The sequence below is a fragment of the Periplaneta americana genome, chromosome 10, assembly GCF_040183065.1.
Source record: "Periplaneta americana isolate PAMFEO1 chromosome 10, P.americana_PAMFEO1_priV1, whole genome shotgun sequence".
Classification (NCBI taxonomy): Eukaryota; Metazoa; Arthropoda; class Insecta; order Blattodea; family Blattidae; genus Periplaneta; species Periplaneta americana.
The window spans coordinates 8111213-8133140 of record NC_091126.1 but is presented as its reverse complement, the minus strand read 5'-3'; the positions used below and the strand labels follow the sequence as shown (position 1 = coordinate 8133140).

Genomic DNA, 21928 nt, shown 5'->3' with positions numbered 1-21928 from the left:
GTTCAATCTTCTCCATTGTTTGTGGACAGTCAAGTTTCTGTGAAGCATGAATCATGGCAAGGAATAACTAGTGATGCATTTTCTGGTAACTTAGCTTAAACAGCCACAGAAAACTGCACCAGGATGAACTCAAATATCAAAAACACTTCGAATACATACAAAGAAGTATTACAAATTTTTCTGCTTGCTTGGAAATACTTTACATACCAGACGGACAGTAGAGAAACCACGACATTCTCCATACTACAATACTTGATAAACAATATTACAAACAGGACAATGTACAAAAATAAAGGTTCACTACCTAGAATTACATGATGGTTGAGAGGGAAAGGTGAGGGGAAACCTACAACCACAAGGTAAAAATATCTGTTGTTTACGAGATAGGAATTTAAGCAGAATTTAATTTAGATAATTCTGAAAATGCAAAGTTGGAATCTTAAACTATTATAAATGTCTATGCTTTAGTGGATCACAAGACACTGATTTCAGTTTACGAAATAAGAACGTTTTAATATGTTTGGGGCACAAAATAGCGTGATTTAACCTGTGGTGTTGTAAGTTTCATGCAAAAATAATTCTCCAAATAATCCAAAACCATTAGGTGTTATTCAAAGACGGAAAATGATTCAGGTTTAATTACTACACTGAAGAGAATGAAAATGTCTGAATGAGGATCTAATTTAATGCCACATTGAGGACAAGACTATAGGTCATTGAAAAGTGTAGTAATCATGCTATAGAGGACATTCGAAAAACAGGGAGAAATTGGCTTCAAATATGTGATACAACAAGACAATACAGTATGAATATACTTCAAATAATGCTAACCTACAACTACAGAAATCACCACCACCCATGACACTATAATAAAACTGATGAGGGAAATCATTACAAACGTTATTTCTCCTCCTGATGACCCAGACATAAGGAAAATCAGCTGTTGGTGTACAGTTCAGCCAAACTCGAAAATGCCACCGAATTTCGGACCGAGACCCTGAAACTAAAAGCTGGTATTATGTCCAATGGTTCAACAGAACCTGAATTAGACATAAATTAATGTGTGAAATGAAGGATTCGTCTAACAAGTTTCCAGGAAATGACACTACTTGTCCACGATAAGCATTATTATCACGGACCTTTACAACAATTTTTTAATGGGAAATAAGTATTGAAACTTCTCCTTAGATCTAAATGAAGTGTAGAAATTCTGCAATTAAATCAATGTCGAGACTGATACCTTTCCATCCATACACGACCTTTTCAACATCTTCACCATATTTTGTTCACATTTATTATTTAAATTTAATAGTTGGTAAGTCTAAGTAAGCAAATATACAAGATGCCTCAGGAGGAATGTAAAGTACTTAGGATAATGTAGTTTGGGTTAATCTACATCGATTTAACCTGATATACCTATGTCCGAAATGTAATGGTTAGGAAGTTACTGATGGGAGAACTGTTACATAGAGGGAGGCATTATAGACATATTTCTACGTTTTAGAGCATTGTGATATGATACATTATTGAAAATGCGGCATCTTGTGTTGTTCCAGTAACTTTATTTCATAAAGTATAAACTCAGCAAGAAAATAAAATAATTACATCAGACAAATTACTAAATTTGCCCTTCTTATGGATTCCATGAATTGTAAATTTGTATCAGGTACTGGTACCAGTTCTCTTTCTTACCTCAACGAAACACTTGGTAGCTTGTCAGTTTCAGATAACATCTGGTAAAACACAAGAACACATACAGCTAGATGGAACCCTTTGATTGGGAAAACGTAGTCTGTATTCCTCAACAGCAGCCAATGCACTGCCATAAACAAAAAGCATGCCTGCATATTCACGAATTAAATGTCAAGTATAGTACACGGAACAGAAAGACATTCCATTATTTCTCCCCAGGTATATCAGGTTAAATCGAAGTGGGTTAACCCAAACTACATTATCCTGAAGTATTTTACATTCCTTCTGAGACACCTGTATGTACTGCAAAGTTACAAATTCCTCAAATTTGTTTGTAAGAATATTTTTTTCTTAATTTCTGTGCTTACATAAAAAACAACAACTAATAAAATGTCACATTCCATTTGCTTCTAGAACTTTTTTTTTATTATTGACGTGTCTATTAAGATGTCAGTGGGGAAGAGGTGGCCGAATTCTTCACATATAGTGAAACATGTATTAAACGAGCAATGAAATTTCTTTGAAAATCTGTCATTATGACAGGTAGTCATTTTAAATGATGTCTTAAAGAGTATACAATTTCTCCTAATAAAAATAAGTACACTAAAAAATTGCAGTCCTTTGTCTATTCGATCTCTTTATCCCTATACTTTCATTTATACTGTTAAGGGAAAGGATCTGAGAGTAGGTAGCTATAAAATTTAAAATTAAATAACTATAACTCATACCGGTACAACTTCAGCCACAGATTTAGTTCACGTAATGCAAAGCTTCTACAGGAAGGTAAATTATATGAGGGTCGTTCAGAAATTAATACCTAATTTAGAATTTAAAATAACCTGTAAGAATTTTTAACAGGACTTGTTTTTGGGTTCCCTAGTCATACACATCCACCGCGTCTTCAAGTAGAAACAAAGGGAGTCCTTTCTTCAGCGCTTGTTAACTCGAAAACGTTGTTCTCCCCTAAAAATTCATTCAGTTTCGTGAAAAGGTGAAAATCACGAAGGGCTAGGTCTGGACTGTAAAGTGGATGATCCAGAACTTTCCAGTTTAAATTTTAATTCTCTCAGCAATATAGACCAGGCATTGTCACGGAGAAGGATCATGTCACTAGACAATACACCTCTACTGTGATTTTGAATGACCCACCACAATTGTTTCAGTGTTGCACAATATATTCTGGCTCCTTATAGCATGAATTCAATAGAGAGTCCCAGAAGACAGCTGCCACTACTTTCTAATTAGAGACTATACTTAAACATCTTTGGTTTAGATGATGAATGAGGATGATGCAATTCCATTAACTTACATTTGTTCTGAGGCATAGTGCAAAAAACAGAGTTTCGTCTCCTGTCATAATAGTTGTCAATAATTGATTTCCTTTTCTTGAGTAGCAATCCAAAGAAAGACGATGCACCACAAAAATGTTTAATTTTGTATTGATTAGTATGCATGTATCGAATCAATCTCACATAAAATTTTTCATACTCGAGATGAATGGTCACAATTTCAAGGATTATAGCCAACCTATTCTCCAATCCATTCTCGTAACAAGATAAATGCCTGTACAGGAGTACTTACTTCATAGCAGTGGTCAGTAAAAATGGTTTCACTGCACTCCACACAGACATTATAGTGAACTTGTACACTTCCCATAAGACAAAAGAGTGGTGCGAGTTAAACTAATATATATCAACTTCGTTTATTCTAGACCCCACGATACTAATTCTTAACTCAGTTCTGGTCTCTAAACAAGTATTAACAACATTAGCACACAAGTCTCTAAGAAATTTTGCAAAAATGCTAGACTTCGATTTTCAACCAGTGTGGTAAATCACTTAAGATGATTTAGATTTTAAAAAAAGAACACCTCAATTTAAAAAAGAACACCTCAACTGAAAAGTACTTAGTACTGACACAAAAGTTAGAAAGGATAAGAATGTTACATGGTCAATTTCTAAAATGTAGATCAACTTCACCAGATTCCAGGCAAATCTTAACACACGTAACTTTTCTGTAGAACTTCAATTCGAATGTTACCCTTCAAAACTTGGGTGGGATGTACTTAATTCATTTATGACTTTTGTTTCAAATAATCCCACAGGGAAATGTCACATGGCCAGCATTCTGAAAGAATTGGTAGAATGGGATGGAATTTATAGATTTTATTATAGTTTGAATGTTTCATAATCTCGTGAAGAGAGTAGAATTAATATTTCTGTTCTCTTCATCGAACCCTGTAACTCATCAAACTACCAAGGGAAAGAGGTGAGCACAGAGGCCATTTTTTGTCCGACACACTTCCAATATTCCCTTGCTTCTTATGAAAAATCAGTAAATATGAGAGTGGAACAAAAATGTGATAATTCTATATGCTGCATCTTGTACCTTCGTGACTCTAGCATGAGATATCACAGAACTTTAGAAACACTTCTTTGTGAAACAGAAAACTTATTGGAGAAGGCACAATAATTTTGCCTGAATTTTCTTTTTCAGAGATAGTTTTATTTACATATTGCGAATCTATGATACAGGCCTCCCGGCTCTATTTCCCTATGAACGAAGTCAAGCTAAGTATTTTTACCACCTTTAAAGATTCATCACCATCCGCTGTGTTTCAATGCATGAACAGAGACTATTTAATTAGGCCGGTAACAATATCTTGAAACAATGTTGGAAAGTGTGTCAAGACTGAAGTACTCGAAGGCAACCTGCCATACAATCATTTTGTTTGCCATATCATAAATATATCGTAGCATTTACTAGAGATCAAATCTTCACTCAATCATTGTGACTGCTTTTCCTAATAGATAACCTGTCTACAAATGTAACTTGAAAATGGAACCAGTAGGTTATACTTATCTTCCTCAATGTAGTGCAAATGTTTACGAAATCATAAAATCCCAGTTAGCAGTACTGGTGTAAGAAAATATTTAAGATCGTAAAATAAATTCACAGGATATAAAAATAATTTTAAAACATTTAGTAATAAAATTTTATAAAGATTGGCTTTCAGATAAAATGATAATGTGAATATTTGCAACCACAAAAATATAGAATTCAATATCCAACAGACAAAACGAAAGCATTTACACTGACAAGACAATTAACAATTACTGTAGGCCTACCTGATCTATCAAGTGCAGGACAGCAACGTAACTCCTCTCAGTTGTTAGTAACTCCATAGCAATTCTGAAAGCCTTTTCTCTTCGTGGATCTGCTTCAATAGCCAATATATGTCCCTGCTTTTCAAGGGTTGAAAGTGAGCTGGTCTCACTCGCAGCATCACTACAGATTGCTTGGGACACATCATCATCTTCACTCTCAGATTCCGAAACATCATATGACTCACAATGTGTTACCTGTTCTGAAGTATACCTAGTGAAAAAGAGACGTTTATAATTATAATAATAATTATTATTATTAATATTATTATTATTATTATTATTATTATTATTAAAGTTCCTTTTTTGTTAAAAACAAATTAAATTCTGCACAACATACAGCAGAGTCCGTTTAGGTCAGTTTCTATCTGATGCTTTTCCAATTCACTGCGGGCTAAAGCAGGGAGATGCACTATCACCTTTACTTTTTAACTTCGCTCTAGAATATGCCATTAGGAAAGTTCAGGATAACAGGCAGGGTTTGGAATTGAACGGGTTACATTAGCTTCTTGTCTATGCGGATGACGTGAATATGTTAGGAGAAAATACACAAACGATTAGGGAAAACACGGAAATTTTACTTGAAGCAAGTAGAGCGATCGGTTTGGAAGTAAATCCCGAAAAGACAAAGTATATGATTATGTCTCGTGACCAGAATATTGTACGAAATGGAAATATAAAAATTGGAGATTTATCCTTCGAAGAGGTGGAAAAATTCAAATATCTTGGAGCAACAGTAACAAATATAAATGACACTCGGGAGGAAATTAAACGCAGAATAAATATGGGAAATGAGTGTTATTATTCGGTTGAGAAGCTCTTATCATCCAGTCTGCTGTCCAAAAATCTGAAAGTCAGAATTTTTAAAACAGTTATATTACCGGTTCTTCTGTATGGTTGTGAAACTTGGACTCTCACTCTGAGAGAGGAACATAGGTTCAGGGTGTTTGAGAATAAGGTGCTTAGGAAAATATTTGGGGCTAAGTGGGATGAAGTTACAGGAGAATGGAGAAAGAATGCACGCATTGTATTCTTCACCTGACATAATTAGGAACATTAAATCCAGACGTTTGAGATGGGCAGGGCATGTAGCACGTATGGGCGAATCCAGAAATGCATATAGAGTGTTAGTTGGGAGACCGGAGGGAAAAAGATCTTTAGGGAGGCCGAGACGTAGATGGGAGGATAATATTAAAATGGATTTGAGGGAGGTGGGGTATGATGATAGAGACTGGATTAATCTTGCACAGAATAGGGACCGCTGGCGGGCTTATGTGAGGGCGGCAATGAACCTTCAGATTCCTTAAAAGCCATTTGTAAGTAAGTAAGTACAACACGGATTTACTAAATCCAAATCTACTACAACTAACCTAGTCTCTTATTTGAATCAGATAGTACCAGTTGTTGAATCCCAGGGCCAAACAGATGCAATATATTTTGATTTCAGTAAGGAGTAGTTCCACACTCTATTCTACTGTCTAAATTAGATAATATAAGACTATCCGTAAGCTACGTAAACTGATTTGAAAATTATTTACACAATAGACAATCAAGTGTACGAATTTCGAATACTCCCTCTGATCCATTTAATATTATTTGTGGTGTGTCCCAGGGCCCAACTTTAGGACCTCTTCTATTTTTAATCTTCATTGACGACATTTGCAAAAGAATAAGCTCTGACTATCTATTATTCGCTGACAATCTTAAAATTTTTCCAAAAATCGAAAGTAATGCTGACTGTCAATTTCTTTAGGATGACATTAATTCAATTACCAATTGGTCACTTGATAACGGGATGATGATTAATGAATCCAAATCTTACGTAATATCATTTTCAAGGAAAACCTCTACACTAAAATATAACTATCATCTAAAAAATGTATTAATTAACAGGAAAGATTGTATTCGAGACCTCAGTATATTAATTGACAATAAATTATATTTTCACAACCACATTAATTATATTTATAACCATGCAATAAGAATGTTAGGAATAATTCGGTTAATTACTTATTCTTTTTCAATACCTGACACTCTTTTAATACTATACTATACATTAGTGAGATCGAAACTCGAATATGCATCTGTAGTTTGGAACTCTATTACAAGGACTGATTCGGAAAAACTGGAAAATATTTAAAGGAAATTTATATCATCATTATCGTTCAGATTTCTACCTAATAAGTCCGGGTATAACTATGATAAAAAATGCGAGCAGTTTAAATGTCTACGCTTGTATGCTAGGCATCATGATCTCGATTACTTATTTTTTCTTATGTAAGGTCCTTAAAGGTGACATTAATTGTCAATCTTTCTTAAACAGTGTCAGCCTTTGTATTCCTATGAAGGACATGAGACATCGCGAACTTTCTATATTAGAAATTCTAAATCTTTCTCGCCGGTCTCCAGATGTATTAAAAATGCTAACATACATGTATACGATTTCGATCCATTCATTATATAGAAGTATCAGAACATGGCAATGTCTTTGCTAATATTGTTTGCATAATCTTTCTACACAAATTGGTAATACTTTTGTAAGAATTAACTCCTTTCCATAAAATATAATAGTATCAATTCTTTTAAATTAATCATTGTAATCTATGTACTTCATTTTGTGATTATCTCAATTATTTAATTTGTACCATAGCTGTATATTTTATTGTAATAATTCTATCACTGTGCTGGACTTTTATTGGCCTATGGCTGTTGTCCAGCACATAGATGTCAATAAATAAATAAATAAATTATTATTACTGTTATCATCATCATTGTATATACCACCGCCACCACCATCATAATATGAAGGTGATAATGCCAGTGAAATGAGTCCCGGGCCCAGTGCTGAAAGTTACCCAGCATTTGCTCTTAGTGGGTTGAGGGAAAACCCTGCAAGAAACCTCAACCAGGTAACTTGTCCCAACCAGGATTTGAACCCGGGCCCACTCATTTCACGGTCAGGCATGCTATCGTTCATATGGTCATATTATATTGAGTGGCAACTACAAATACCTCAAAAATTTTTCTCTCAAAATATACTATATTAATCATTTTACAGGAATATTAGTATTCTTTGTATGAGTGTGTTTCATTAGTCCCATGCTCTTTCAAGATTTTACAGTTGCAATATTCTGTTGTCACATGCAGACAAGATCCAGTAACATGTGTTTTGTGTTTCACAGTAAATTCTACATTTGCCATCAACTCATCAAAAATAACTCCTTTCAAGATCTGAAACAACTCTTTGTTTTTATTATTATTGTCAATATTATTATTATTATTATTATTATTATTATTATTATTATTATTATTACAGACATTACATTACTACTGACACAAGCCTCATTAGGTTACCTGTACAAGTTGGTGCAGTATTCAATAGAACTCCTCGACATTGAAAATTTCTCACTCCAGCTCTCTGTGAACATTCGTCTGTTAGACACCACGAACATGGGAAATCCACCACTGAACCAAGTCTTGTCTGCAGCAGGGAATTTGACTGGTGGCGAAGTCTGAGACTGTAGCTTCTGTTCAGCTTGCAGAGGAGACATGGTCCACCCTGAACCTGCAGAGAAGCTACGAATGAAATCACGTCCATCTTGCTCAAAGCCACCGACTGAGGCACGGGATGAGCAATGCAGCAGAAACCTCTCTTCATTTTCCTTCACAAACTTCGAAAACAAATCAGAACCTGTCCCACTGGAAGACGTGAATTTCTCACGTGCTTCTTGGAAGAACTTCCTAGCCTCGGTATTGAGGCCCAACCCCAAGCCCTGGCTGATATTTTCAGACTGCGGGAACCAGTCCTGCACTTCTTGAGCAAAATGCTGTTCACGCTCCATCCTTCTGCAAGTCTTTTGAAGCCTTGATCATCATCTGCTGCAACCTGTAACACAACATGTCATCTTCTGATGATGCATCTAAAATTTATGAAGGTCATACATTTAAACTTCCTGTAATGACCATCACTCTTACAGACCAGATTATTTCGGGAATGTTTTCAATGTCTATAAGGCATAGGCTACAATGCAACAAGATTCTGCTACCTTCATACACAGCAGGCGATGTTATCAATACTATTAAAAAAAGATATAATAAGCAGATTCGTGATCTAGCCGTCAGTATTACCGACTATACAGAGTGTTTAAAAAATACGGGGCATAATTTCAGGTATGTATTTCCCACATGTAGACAATCAAAATAGTTCATTACAACATGTGTCCGGAAATGCTTCATTTCCGAGTTATGGCCTTCACAACATTGAAATTCACTGGAACATTTTTCTTTCCGCAGGTCATTGTCATTACAAAAGATGTTCAAAATGTCCACCTCCTGCTTGAATACAGACCTCACATCGATGTCTCATTGACCTGCGAACACGATCCCAAACTCCAGGAGTATTGCATATGTCCTCAGAACATGCCACAATTCGATTCCGAAGGGATTCCAAATCAGGCACCGGAGACGAATAAACCAATGATTTTAAATGATCCCACAAGTAGAAATCGAGAGGGTTCAGATCAGGTGAGCGTGGAGGCCAAGCAATTGGGCCACCTCTATCTATACATCGATCAGGAAACGTTCGATCCAAGTACCGGTGAGCCATTCGACTGAAGTGTGTAGGAGCGCCATCATGCAAGAAGTGAATGTGTTGACGATTGACCAGTGGAGTGTCTTCTAAAACATGAGGTATGGTGTTTTCCAGGAAGTTTGTGTATGCCTGCCCCGTAAGTCTGTTTACAAGTACATGGGGTCCAACTAATCGATCACCAATGATACCGGCCCACATGTTGAGGGAGAACTGCATCTGGTGATGAGATGGAACAGTTGCACGTGGGTTTTCATATGCCCATACATGCTGATTGTGGAAATTTGTTATGCCATCTCGTGTGGACTGTGCTTCATCTGTAAATAATACTAAGGCAGGAAAGTTCGGATTTACACCACAATGCTGCAAGAACCACTGACAGAACCTAACTCGTGCAGGATAATCTGCTGGTGACAGGGCCTGTACACGTTGCAAATGATAAGGATACAATTGATACAGTACTCTTTCAACAGTCTCCAGACAGTCGTATGAGGAACATTGACTTGCAACGCTACCCTTCGTGTGCTGATAGAAGGAGTCATGTTCACAGCCTCCAGAATCTCGTCCTGTACTTCTGGAGTTGTAGATCTTGGTCGTCCCCTTCCCAAACCAGGAGAGTTAAATTTTCCATACTCGCACAGACGGTAATGGAGACGTACAAATGTCTTCCGATCTGGACATTGTCGCTGTGGGCACCTCTCCTGGTACAAACGACGAGCCAGCGCAGCATTGCTGTCCACCTTACCGTACATGAAGTGTATCTCTGCCAGCTATTGATCTGAATACATGTCGCACAGTCTAACGCCTACACAACACTGAATGTAACCTTTGCCTCGGAATGAACTGTCAGAGTGCCCTCTTAATGTCTCCTTTGACGGCAATGACCTGCGGAAAGAAAAACGTTCCAGTGAATTTCAATGTTGTGAAGGCCATAACTCGGAAATAAAGCATTTCCGGACATATGTTGTAATGAACTATTTTGATTGTCTACATGTGGGAAATACATACCTGAAATTATGCCCCGTATTTTTTAAATACCCTGTATATAATGAGATCCTGGATTCAATTCTCTTCCTGAACATGGAGATTTTTTCCTTAAAGAGACTCTTTAATACTTTCACTAGAAGATTTTTCTGGAATGCGATGATTCTGGAACTCTTTAAAGCTCCAGAATTTACTTGAGTCGTATATTAAAAGTTTCTATAGGAAAAACACATTAGTGCTCACTTATTAAAAAGACATTTAATCAGAAATTAGATATCAATGTTAAAGATTTATGTTTTCAATAATTGCGAAAGTATTGGGTTATGTTGTATTCTTTGTTACAGTGGGTTTGATTTTATTTTCAGTCTCAACTGTATCATTCGATTTAATGTTAAAATTCATTTTATTATAATTCAAATTCATAACCCAGCTAAATGTTAATGTTATGTTTTATTTAACGATGTTCGCAACTGCCGAGGTTATATCAGCATCGCCGTTGTGTTGGAATTTTGTTCCACAAGAGTTCTTTTACATGCCAGTAAATCTACTGACATGAGCCTGTCGCATTTAAGCACACTTAAATGCCATCGACCTAGCCCAGGATAGAACCCGCAACATTGGGCATAGAAGGTCAACACTATACCAGTCTACTATATACAGTCACGAAGCTTGAGTTTTGAGGGTGCTAGAAACAATAGACTGGGACGGTTCTATTTTGCATTGCCTGTAATGAGGCGATATTAGCGATCCTAGTGGTGAGCAACTACCTAATGTTTGCATATTTACTACGTATTGAGCTTTGCAACTGTATATACTAGACTGTGACTATACCAACTGCGCCAACCAGGCTGATTATAACCCAGGTGATTTACTTACATTTTTTAAGTAATAACTTAAGTTTATGCAGGTTTACTTTAGCTTTGTTATGTTTGCTTACGTCATTCTGTTAATAAATTGATTACTATTAATTATGGAACAATATTTCTGATCTGGGATTGTTTAAGAGAAGTAACAGAAATTCTTTCCACACTTCCGTAACTTCTAGTTAAATACCCGTTTCATGTTGTACACACACGTCCAAATTATAATTGACACCAATTATACCACTTATAACCAGCTGAGAGCCCTATTTCAGTATCCTACAAAGGCATTTCGTTGATTCTGTAACCCATAATTTAAAAAATATATATACTTCGATTACTGTACATGCAATGAAGTTTCTTTTCTGACCAGTGCCAGGCAATTCTACAATGATTTCTACTGTAGAATATCCGATTTTCATATTCTACCAAAACTACTGGACTCGCATTGCTAGTTCTGACAGTCTGTCTTGGGTCATGGTAGTTCTTAGAAATTATTTTATACACTTCAGAGTCATTATAGGAATTGCAATTAGCACAGTCAACAGCTTCACACATTCACTGGTTGTCTCTGAAAGACTATTCAGTCAAATGAAGTCCAAAAGACTTGAACAACCCGGCATGTCTCTAAACTCTTATCTTGCATAAATGACACATAGTTTCGCTCTAAGTTTTTTCGAATCCAGATATGAGTAATAATTGGTAGAAAGTTTGAGCAGATTTTCTGGAAACCTTTTACTGTAATGTGAGAAATTTTTGTTGGGGAAAAAAGGATGCTGCAACAAGATGTCCAGTAAATTTGAATCTTTCTTTTGCTTCACATTCCGATTATGTCGCAAATTTCTTTGGCTTTTCTTTGTCTTCCAGACCTTTTGTCTTCATCTCTCTTCCCTTTTCCCCGTACATTCGATTGGCACAGTTCATCTAATCTGCCTCTAACATTAAACATTTCTCGCATGTGGCAACACTTCATGGAAAAAAGACAGCCAGAAATCAAAACTATCATTCTTCAGAATATTGATGTAACCTAACGCCTCATGAATTATGTTCTCCAGTAGGTATGGTCCTCATATATTCCAGAAGCAGATCAAGTTTTGTTATGTGTGAACACTGAATTCTAGATTAAATGGTGACAGAATCATAATTTGTTTGTTTTGGTAACGTTAATATTGTAGCCCAGTTAGATGCATACAGACGAGATGGACCCTGACCGTCTTTACAGTTCAGTCGAACTCTGCAATGAAAGCTTTTGTGTATACACAGCATTGAGCTTATGGAAGTTAACCATGCTTCCTTCCCATTCTGCTTCTTAACCCCAACACAAGCACAAGTCTCGTCTTTCTTCAGGTTGTCAGCAAAACTGCTACCCAACAAGGCTCCTACAAACGATGAAGTTCTCGTCACAATTGAGAGCCCATAGATGCCAGTCAGACTGAAACTTATTTAAATGTAAAGCTACTAAAATGTAGATTAAAAAATAACAGCACTCACAAACAAAAACTAAAACATTTCATGAGGAAAATGTTTGTGGCAGCGCAAGCTGCCACTAGGATCAACAGAGCAATTATTAACATTATCCAACTCCCAATTGCATAAATTTACTCTACTCACTTTAACACATGGCTGCAATTCCTGAACAAGTAAAAAATGACACATGGCTATCTTTTATTAGACACATTAATTTCGAGATCTTACAGTGAATATTCTTGTAATACTATATGTGATTTCTACTTATAGGGAAGCATACCAGTATAACCGTATAAGTTGAAAGAACTGAAAGACAATATAAGAAGGAAAATTGCAGCAATTTTGGAAGAACTAATGCGAGTTAATGCAAATTTTCTTAAAAGGTGTGAGAGATGTGTGGCAATAAAAGGACATCTTTTCCGACATCTTCTATGACAAAAGTAGGTGGTTACTGTGTAATTTGGATGAGCAATCTATGCACTTGACTGAAGGGGCTATGAATATCTTACTGTGCCAGCAAACAGCGCTGTGCTTCCAGCTGCCATGAGCAACTTCAACCTCATGGATGAACGTCTATTTGAGGCTCTGTACAAATTTATGAATTAAGCTCAAAAGCACTGAAATTATAATTGACAACAAAATAATAAAGGAAACGTTGCTCTGGTAAAGTGAAAGTGTTGGATGATCGTCTCAAAACTATTTCTTTCAAATTGAGAAATGCAACACTGCAATCAGTACTTTTTAAATCCTTGATGTCAACTAACACGAAATTACCAACTCTACTACTGGGTGTTCATTTCAAAGTGTGTCATGACGTCACTGTTGATGAGTCAGCGATTTGAAGCGAGTTTCAGCTTTTGTGTCAGAGAAGTTGCCTATTAATCAAGGCATTCAATCTGAACTTGAGACCGTGTACGGTATAACTTGAACGTCGTAGCAACAGATGGCGGTCTGTACGGTCTGCGTGCTACCATAACCTCTTTCGAACTGTGTTTTGCGCGGCCAAGTCGTACGCAGGGTATTTGTTATCATTGGTTGCGTACGGCAACATTCCACAACACAAATCAAATGCTCTGTGTCCATGTTGACCGTCGAAATTAATGTCAACAAATACGTAAGTAATCGTCTTAACCCTCTCCACATATCCCGACAATAAGAAAAAAGCTCACCTCAGTACATGTTTCGAAACAGTTCACATTCCTGCCACTACCAGCGTTACCGTATGTATCGGTAAGTACTCTTCTGAATGAATGCCGTACTTGCTAGGCAACTTCTCTGGCACAGAAGTAATACGCCTCTGCAGAAGTGTAGGAAGATTGAATTATCCAGGCTCAACGACTAGCCACATGACGGCATACAGCGAGCCATGGCACACTTTGAACTGAACACCCAGTATATGTAGTGAAGTATGGATATTAGAAAGAGGAATATAGGCAAAACTTACAGGGAGCACAAATGAGATTTTTATGACCACTATTGGGTTTCACTAGTCTGAATCATCGGAGGAATTGATGTTGAAGTTAGGCAAAAATTAAAAATACAAAATATAGTTGAAGATATCAAAATGTACCAGCAAAACTGACACAGACATCTGGAAATAATGGACAGAAACTGGATTCATACACTGGCACTTGATTACAACCCCATAAGAGAGATACATTTGGGTAGGGCTGTCATACGTCTCATTTTCTACGGACAGTTTCCATTTTATGACTTGGGTCTGTGTCCATATCGTACAAGTTGAAAGTGAGCGCAAATAAGAATGAGTGAAAATAGTGAGTAAGGGTTAAGAGAAGTGAACAAGTGACAGTATAAAATTAGTACCAACATTTGAACGTTGGAACAGTAAATAAATAAAAGGTAAAAAAACAAATAGGTCAAATAATCCAATATAATAATTTATAGAGAAAAATTGAAATTGAGATTTTAGTGAATAGTAGTTAGAGGAAAAGGAGGGTGTGAAAGAAGTATATAATATTAGATATATTAGGATTAATGAACAAATAGAGAATAGCAAATGAAATGTAGGAGAAATACTGAAGGGGAGATTGACCAAGTAACAAAAAAGGTGCATAGTGTAATTAGGAGTATCTGTGTAGACGTGTACTGCAAATAATGTGTTATTGTAATAATATGTTAATGGTGGCACCGGATACAGAAATGTGAGGTACACCATTACATGTAAAGAAGTGCTGTGACGAAATATATCATATATCATATCATATCATATCGTACAAATAAAAAAGTGACGAAATGTCCGTATTTTTAGACTGGGATAGGAAAGGAGATTAATAATTAGTTGCCACATCCTTTGAGGGATGACCCTACTACAAGTACATAGTAACCAAAGGTAATAGCCACGGTTTTGTACTGTACTTTGGCTTTTACATATACATCAAAGCCCAAAGTATTGCATTCACAGATTACGAAGCTCATTTGCAGAAGAAAATATAAATTAATTTCCGAAACAGAAACAGAAACTAGCGATACTGACCACTAAAGGTGAAACAAAAGAAAAAGATTTTGAAGAAAATATTCTGAACTTCCATGATCAGTGCATTTCATATCTCGAACTATGGGAGAGGAGTTTTGAGGTTGCTAAGCAGTGTGCTGATTGTGAATTACACAGCAGCAGTATCGAAAAATCACCAGAGTTTATAACTTCACCCGTTTGTAATCCTAATGCAGTCACCAACGTTGACAAACTTTTTGATTGGGTCGTGCTCGTCAATCATCTTGTGCTTAAAAAAATCGAAGAAATTGAGAAGGAGAAAGGAAAAGGTACAGACACAAATACAGAACTGACATGTGTAACTCTGTGGGTTGAAATTTTCAACGAATTGAAAGAAAGTGATGGGAAATGTAACACTTTTGAGAAAATTTTGGAATTTGTGCAGGATAGCTACTGTCTCCCAGTAACTTCTGCACGTGTGGAGACAGTGTTTTCTGTGATGGAAATCATTTGGACACCTAAAATGAATAGATTCCAAGTACATGAGTAAAAGCAGTGGTTGAAATTGAAGTCAATTCAGAGTTTTCATGCATGGATTTCTATGACTTCGCCAAAGAAAACAATTATTTCTAAAGCAATACATTCTTCTCAGAAGTATGAGAATGATGACTGACACAATTTATAACGTAGGCTATGTGTTTAAAACACTCTCTTTTTGTAGGCCTATAGCAATTGTCAGGGTATCAATGTTATAAGAGTAGAATTATGATATATTCAATTTTGCTGTAATTTTTAATGTACTGGTACAATTTATATATAGTATTCTTTAATGCAAATAATATTAATATTTTTGGGTCCAGAATTATGCGACTGAGATGTCCTCGACGAAGCTGAAATGATCAAAGCCACCTTTATGAGCAATATAGGCTACGGAACAGGCCTAAGACCTAAACCGTTAAAATTCTATAACAGTAATGACGATAAGCTAGAAATTCATCAGTGTGTCTTAAGGAATGTGAGGACTTACACAGTATAATTCCAAGTTGCACTGAATGTACTGATAATATTCTTACAATCACATACAAGTGACTCAAAAATGGGAACATAACAAGGAATAGGAACTCCATATTCCGAATGTACAGTAAAATTAATCACATTTGAGTTAATAATTACATGTAGGAATACGTCAAAAGCATTTACGGTAAGTTAATTAACTTTTAAATTGTTTTAGTGTCCAACATTAATGAAAATTCAAAATTCGGAGACAAGAGAAATATAGGCCCTACTAAAAAAAAAAACTGCACGTTTGTAGGCCTACATTCATATAATTTTGACTAGACACAATCGCTGTGTGAAGTTGAACAAAATTACGGTATCAAATACCCACAAGAAATAAATCATCACTCAGACTCTTAAGAAGTAAATTTTATGTACATAGGCCTATTAATAAGACCATATTTTAATCTCGTTACCAACAGTTCATTGAGAGCAACTACACATGGATCTTCAGATAATAATGTGATGGAATTAAGTCTACAAGTTTAAGGTAAAATAAATAAAAAAATATATATGAAGGGGTCAATACACTAATTACAAGTGAATGTGAACAGCAGTGGAGTTTGAAGTCACTACTTGCACAATAATTAGAATTAAACTAGCCTATTCGCTGAAATGTGAGTTCCAGTGATTTCGGAAGTGAAAATCGTTGGATTTATAAGGATTTTGGCACTTGGAGATGCAGTTGGTCGTAAATACAAAGCATAATAAAAGCCTAAACTAACCTAACCTGTCATAGATTCGTATATGCAAGGTATATACGCGGAGTACGAAGGGAACCTCAGCGCTAGTTTAACCGAAATATTTCTTAGAGCTTCTATTTTTCATCGAGACTATATCTTTAACACAATTATAGAAACATACCCAACCTTCCTTACCTGTCGCAGTGAAATTGGGTTGAAAAATGCACTCTCTCTTGAAAATATTTGATGTGAAGATTTTCAGTATGGAGCTATGAAATGAAAACGACATATTTTACATACAGATAATTGCATTGCTTTGGTTTTACATTACACTTCACAAACTAAAAACTTAACTCGCATAACGAAAATGCATTTTTTCGTCTACTTCTAACCAACATTTTAACAAGCCCTGCAATCTTATCGCAGCAATCGAAACGATGGAGAGATAGGTTTCTGCGTGCCATCTATCAACAATTTTGGAATCATTTACCATTACAATATTTCTGTTTCGATAGCTCAGCTTCTTGGCTTGGATCTGATGTAGGATCTGATTGGATGCAATTAATAACGAGGAATGCGCACAAATGTGCAGATTGTATAGTTATTGCGCGGTTATTCTTTGCTGCAGTCTTTCCGAGACCTTGTCATGTTTGGACATAAAGTGAAATCACAGTCTAGTATATACCATATATATATATATAAACATAAACAGAAACAGTAACAATAGTGACATTATTATTATTATTATTATTATTATTATTATTATTATTATTATTATTATTATTATTAAACTGTAGCCTACACACAATCCAGACAAATTAGAGGAAAAATGCACACTTGTCGGTTAACAGACAGGCATTCCATCAATAATATAACGTAATTTATTTATTTACTTGGTTATTTAACGACGCTGTATCAACTACGAGGTTAGGCCTACTTAGCGTCGATGGAATTGGTGATAATGATATATTTGGCGAGATGAGGCCGAGGATTCTCCATAGATTACCTGACATTTTCCTTATGATTGGAGAAAACCTCGGAAAAACCCAACCAGGTAATCAGTCCAATCGGGAATCGAACCTGCGCCCGAGAGCAACTCCGGATCGGCTGGCAAACGCCTTAGCCAACAGAGCTACGCCAGTGGCTAGTAACGTACTGTTCTCCAACCAGGAGTTAAACCGTGAAAGGAATGTGCTTACTATTGCGTCATCTATTGGAGCGAAGTAGATAGATAATATTAGAGTTATAACGTCAGTTTAAAAATCATGCGCTCTCCTGCATATGTTATTTCCTGTATGGAGGGATTAAAAGACCAGGAGATTAACTGTGATCTAATTTTGTAACTAGGGTAGTATAAAAATCTGTCTATCAGTGTTATTGTTTGTGCTTTGAGAGACAGCCAATAGAGATACGAGTACCCACGTGTGTGACCTTTTGACATCTTATGACATCAACATTCATCCACAGCATTACCCCGCTCCGTCTCATTCCCTGGAGAATTTCTCGTGCTTAGAGTACAGTAATAGTAGGAGGAGTTGAAACATCAGTCATATGGTAAACAGTGATAGAAACATATTATTCTGTAATCGCTAACTTAGTTCCTATTTATTTGTACATGGTACACTTTCAACATGCAGTCACGCAACTCGTTTTGAATGATTTTAGAAATACTCTTAAATGCTGTTGACTTAGTTAAGTGCTCTTTTAACTTTTTAAGTCTTCACCTAACTCAAAACTGAAGTGAACTAATTCACGAAACACGCCCCTGTATTCTATAAGTCATCAGATTTATCGTATATTGTTAATACTAAATCTACTGCTGCCTAAAATTTTATACAATTTATTATTAAATGTAGAACATACTGTATCTGTTTTCTTCAACTTGTTCGTTGTGTTTTGCAATCGCGAGTCTGTAATGTAAGTTTAACTGAATCTTAATATTCTCTTTAACCAGCACAAACTGAAGACATTATTCATACGAACCTTTGATTTTTTTGTGTTTTAGTTTATTCCTTAGGCCTAAGTGCAGTAAATCTGTAAGAGCCCTTTTGACTAGTTACGTTTACCTCGGAACAGAACACGTGGGAAACAGAAGAACACTTCTCCATATCTCATCCACACAACCAATTTTTTTATAGGCCTAATAAACATCCAAGTTGAATTTGCCAGATTTGTTAACTTTAGCACGTTGCTGTTGTTGGTGAATATTTAAACGTCGTGTAAGTAAATTATTTAACAGGAATTTAGTTTTCATAATATGTTAATATTAAAAGCGGAGATTTTAATAAAGTGATAAATGAATTAATTTCTTTACAACTTACATAACACGATAACACTTCACAGGTTTACAGTTAAAAAATATACTGAAATAAAAGCATTCTTAAACAAAATATTTAAACAAAACCGGCAAGGATTTTATTATCTTATTTTTGCATCCACTCCTCTAAGAAACTTATTCCGACAAAGCGGGAGAACAGACAAGAGTGCGGGGTAAGGGAGTGAGATAGTAAATGGGGTTGTATACCTACGTCTTAGGTTGTATACAACTACCCAAGCATTTAAAAACGAAAGCGGTAAAATGTGCCTGGGATGTAGTGCCTGGCTCAGATCCATGTTGCAAACACTGGTTACAACGTGGTTGACGGCAACGATAATATTGGCGGTAGAGGTTGCAAGCACAAGCGTAACTTGTTTCTCTCCGGTTTTGCGCGGAAAATATGAATTCTCCTTTTTACGCTTGTATTCTGGTAGTGCCATGGCACGATGGCACTGCCTATAAAACCGCCCCTGACTTGTAGTGATGAGACAGTAAAACAATTGATCTGTAGTACTAATTTAACACTGAAGTGAGTGTTTTTCCTTTTCATTCGGTTTGTTTTGTTTGTTTTTCTCTGTATGTTTGGCTCAATAAATTGTGCCTGTAACATTAATGATTTGTTGATTCATTTTTCACGTAACTAATTACTTCATTCCCTTCCTGCACGATCCAACCATGTAACGACATAAGCCCCTTTTGCTCTGAAAGGAAGTGTTGCAGCCCATGGGTTCCTTAACAAAAACTGTCTGAAAGAAGGTTATCTATACGACCCCAAAGTTTGTTGGTCTAATTTAGAAACACTCTGTATATGTAATACTGTGCCATTCTACTGTTGTTGTTGTTATTATTATTATTATTATTATTATTATTATTATTATTATTATTATTATTATTATTATTATTATTATTGCTGAAAAAGAAGAGAAACTTATATTTTTATCGAATGCCCAATTTTATACTTGTCGCTTTAAACCTACTGTGATTTATAAATAAATTTAAATATTAACCTTATCAACTCCGCCTGTACGCTAATGGGCGAGCATGTATTGTAGATATAATACGATATTTATCATAGACAAATAAATAGAGGTATTTATTATCAGCCAACTTTACAATTTTAATCGTGGTGAACCTTCATATTTCTTCACCGTCACCTTAATTTATTTCACACTTCTCACATCAGTTCACAGTTTATCATTTCCACTCTAGTTCATTTCCTCGTATTCACTTTTATATAATTGTCTTATCATCTGTTTTACAATTCACTGTTTTATATTTATACATTTATTTTGCTAATTACTTTCTCATTTATTTATATTACCCCGTTCTCCATCTCTCCCTAATCCATCCTCTTCTACCCTATTCCATACCTGTAATGTCTCCCTTTTATGTCTCGACCTTCCTAACAATTATCACATATTCTTTTTTTAATTATTAGAATTATTTTATTATCAACTCTCAGATCTATCTACATTCAGTATGTAGATATATGTATACGGGTAAATCACATTTCCTCACTACAAAAGTGAAGTAATAATGTTTATATACTTACCTTCTGCACCACTTTCAGAGCAGTTTATGCTTTGTTAACTGCGATTTGATTTGTTATCCATGGCGCGACTGTCCATAAAAGGCCAAAGACGATTAGCCGACTGCTGGTCTCACGCGCCTACCTCAGCAGAGGTGAACGATCATTCAATCAATACGGAGGCATGATGATCCCCCAACCGTTAAACTCTCTTACGAACCGTACTACTGCAGAGATTATTTACGAGGGCTAATTAAGAAAGACTGAGACTGATTTTTATTACTCTACTTCAATATTTAGATGATATTTTTCAAAGGAGCCCCTTTCTACTTGAATGCACTTGTTACAGCGTTTCTTCCAGTCCTCGAAAACATGATGCAGGCCATTCTTTGTCAGGTCCTTGAGAATCGCCTCACATTTCTGGAATCAGCTATCACCGGTGATAAGTCATTGCTATATCATTATGGAAAACAAGCCAGCACAGCATGGAAATCGCCATGTTCGCCAACACCAAGAAAAGGCAAAAGTTGTTTCATCGGCAAGGAATGTGATAGTGATAACGTTTTATGACCGTAAAATGATTTACCAGCATGCAGTTCCCTCTCACACTACTGTTACACGAGCATACTACACGTCAGTATTGGCGACACTAAGGAAGCACATTGCAAAGAAACGACCACAACTTCATCGGGATAGTTGGAGATGCATCATGAAAATGCACTACTTCACATAGCGAATCAATTCATGCAATTTCTTGTCATTAAATTCAACATAACCTGTGTATCACATCCGCCTTATAGCCCGATCTCGCTCCCTGTGACTTTTTTTTATTCCCGTCACTAAAGGCAAAGCTCCAGGGCTTTCGATTCTGAAGCAGTGCTAAAATGTGAGTCGATTTTCAAGAACCTGCCAAAGAATGGTTCACATCATGTGTTCGGGAACTGGATGATACGATTTACCACACATTCCACGGAATATGCCAGCAATTAAACTCCATCTTCTTGTCGAGGAACTGCCAGCCGAGAGACTGGCGACTGAAAGCCAAATACTGTGCCGCTTAATTTAGAAGCATTCAGAGTGATGTGGTAAATGACCAAGGAACAAATTACACGTCACATGTAACACTATTTATATAAA

General features: G+C 36.0%; 1 protein-coding gene across 1 annotated transcript in view; it reads right to left on the bottom strand.

Annotated features, from left to right (window-relative positions):
• LOC138707409 (FYVE, RhoGEF and PH domain-containing protein 2-like) overlaps positions 1-17466 on the bottom strand; it is a 50947-nt gene extending 33481 nt beyond the window's left edge. The window contains exons 1-3 of the mRNA XM_069836793.1: positions 17142-17466; positions 8211-8742; positions 4821-5070 (exon numbers count right to left, since the gene is read on the bottom strand). Of these exons, the coding sequence (XP_069692894.1) occupies positions 4821-5070; positions 8211-8698 (738 nt within the window). The 5' untranslated portion in view covers positions 8699-8742; positions 17142-17466. The remainder of the gene's footprint in view (positions 1-4820; positions 5071-8210; positions 8743-17141) is intronic.
• Between the last annotated feature and the right edge of the window lie 4462 nt (positions 17467-21928).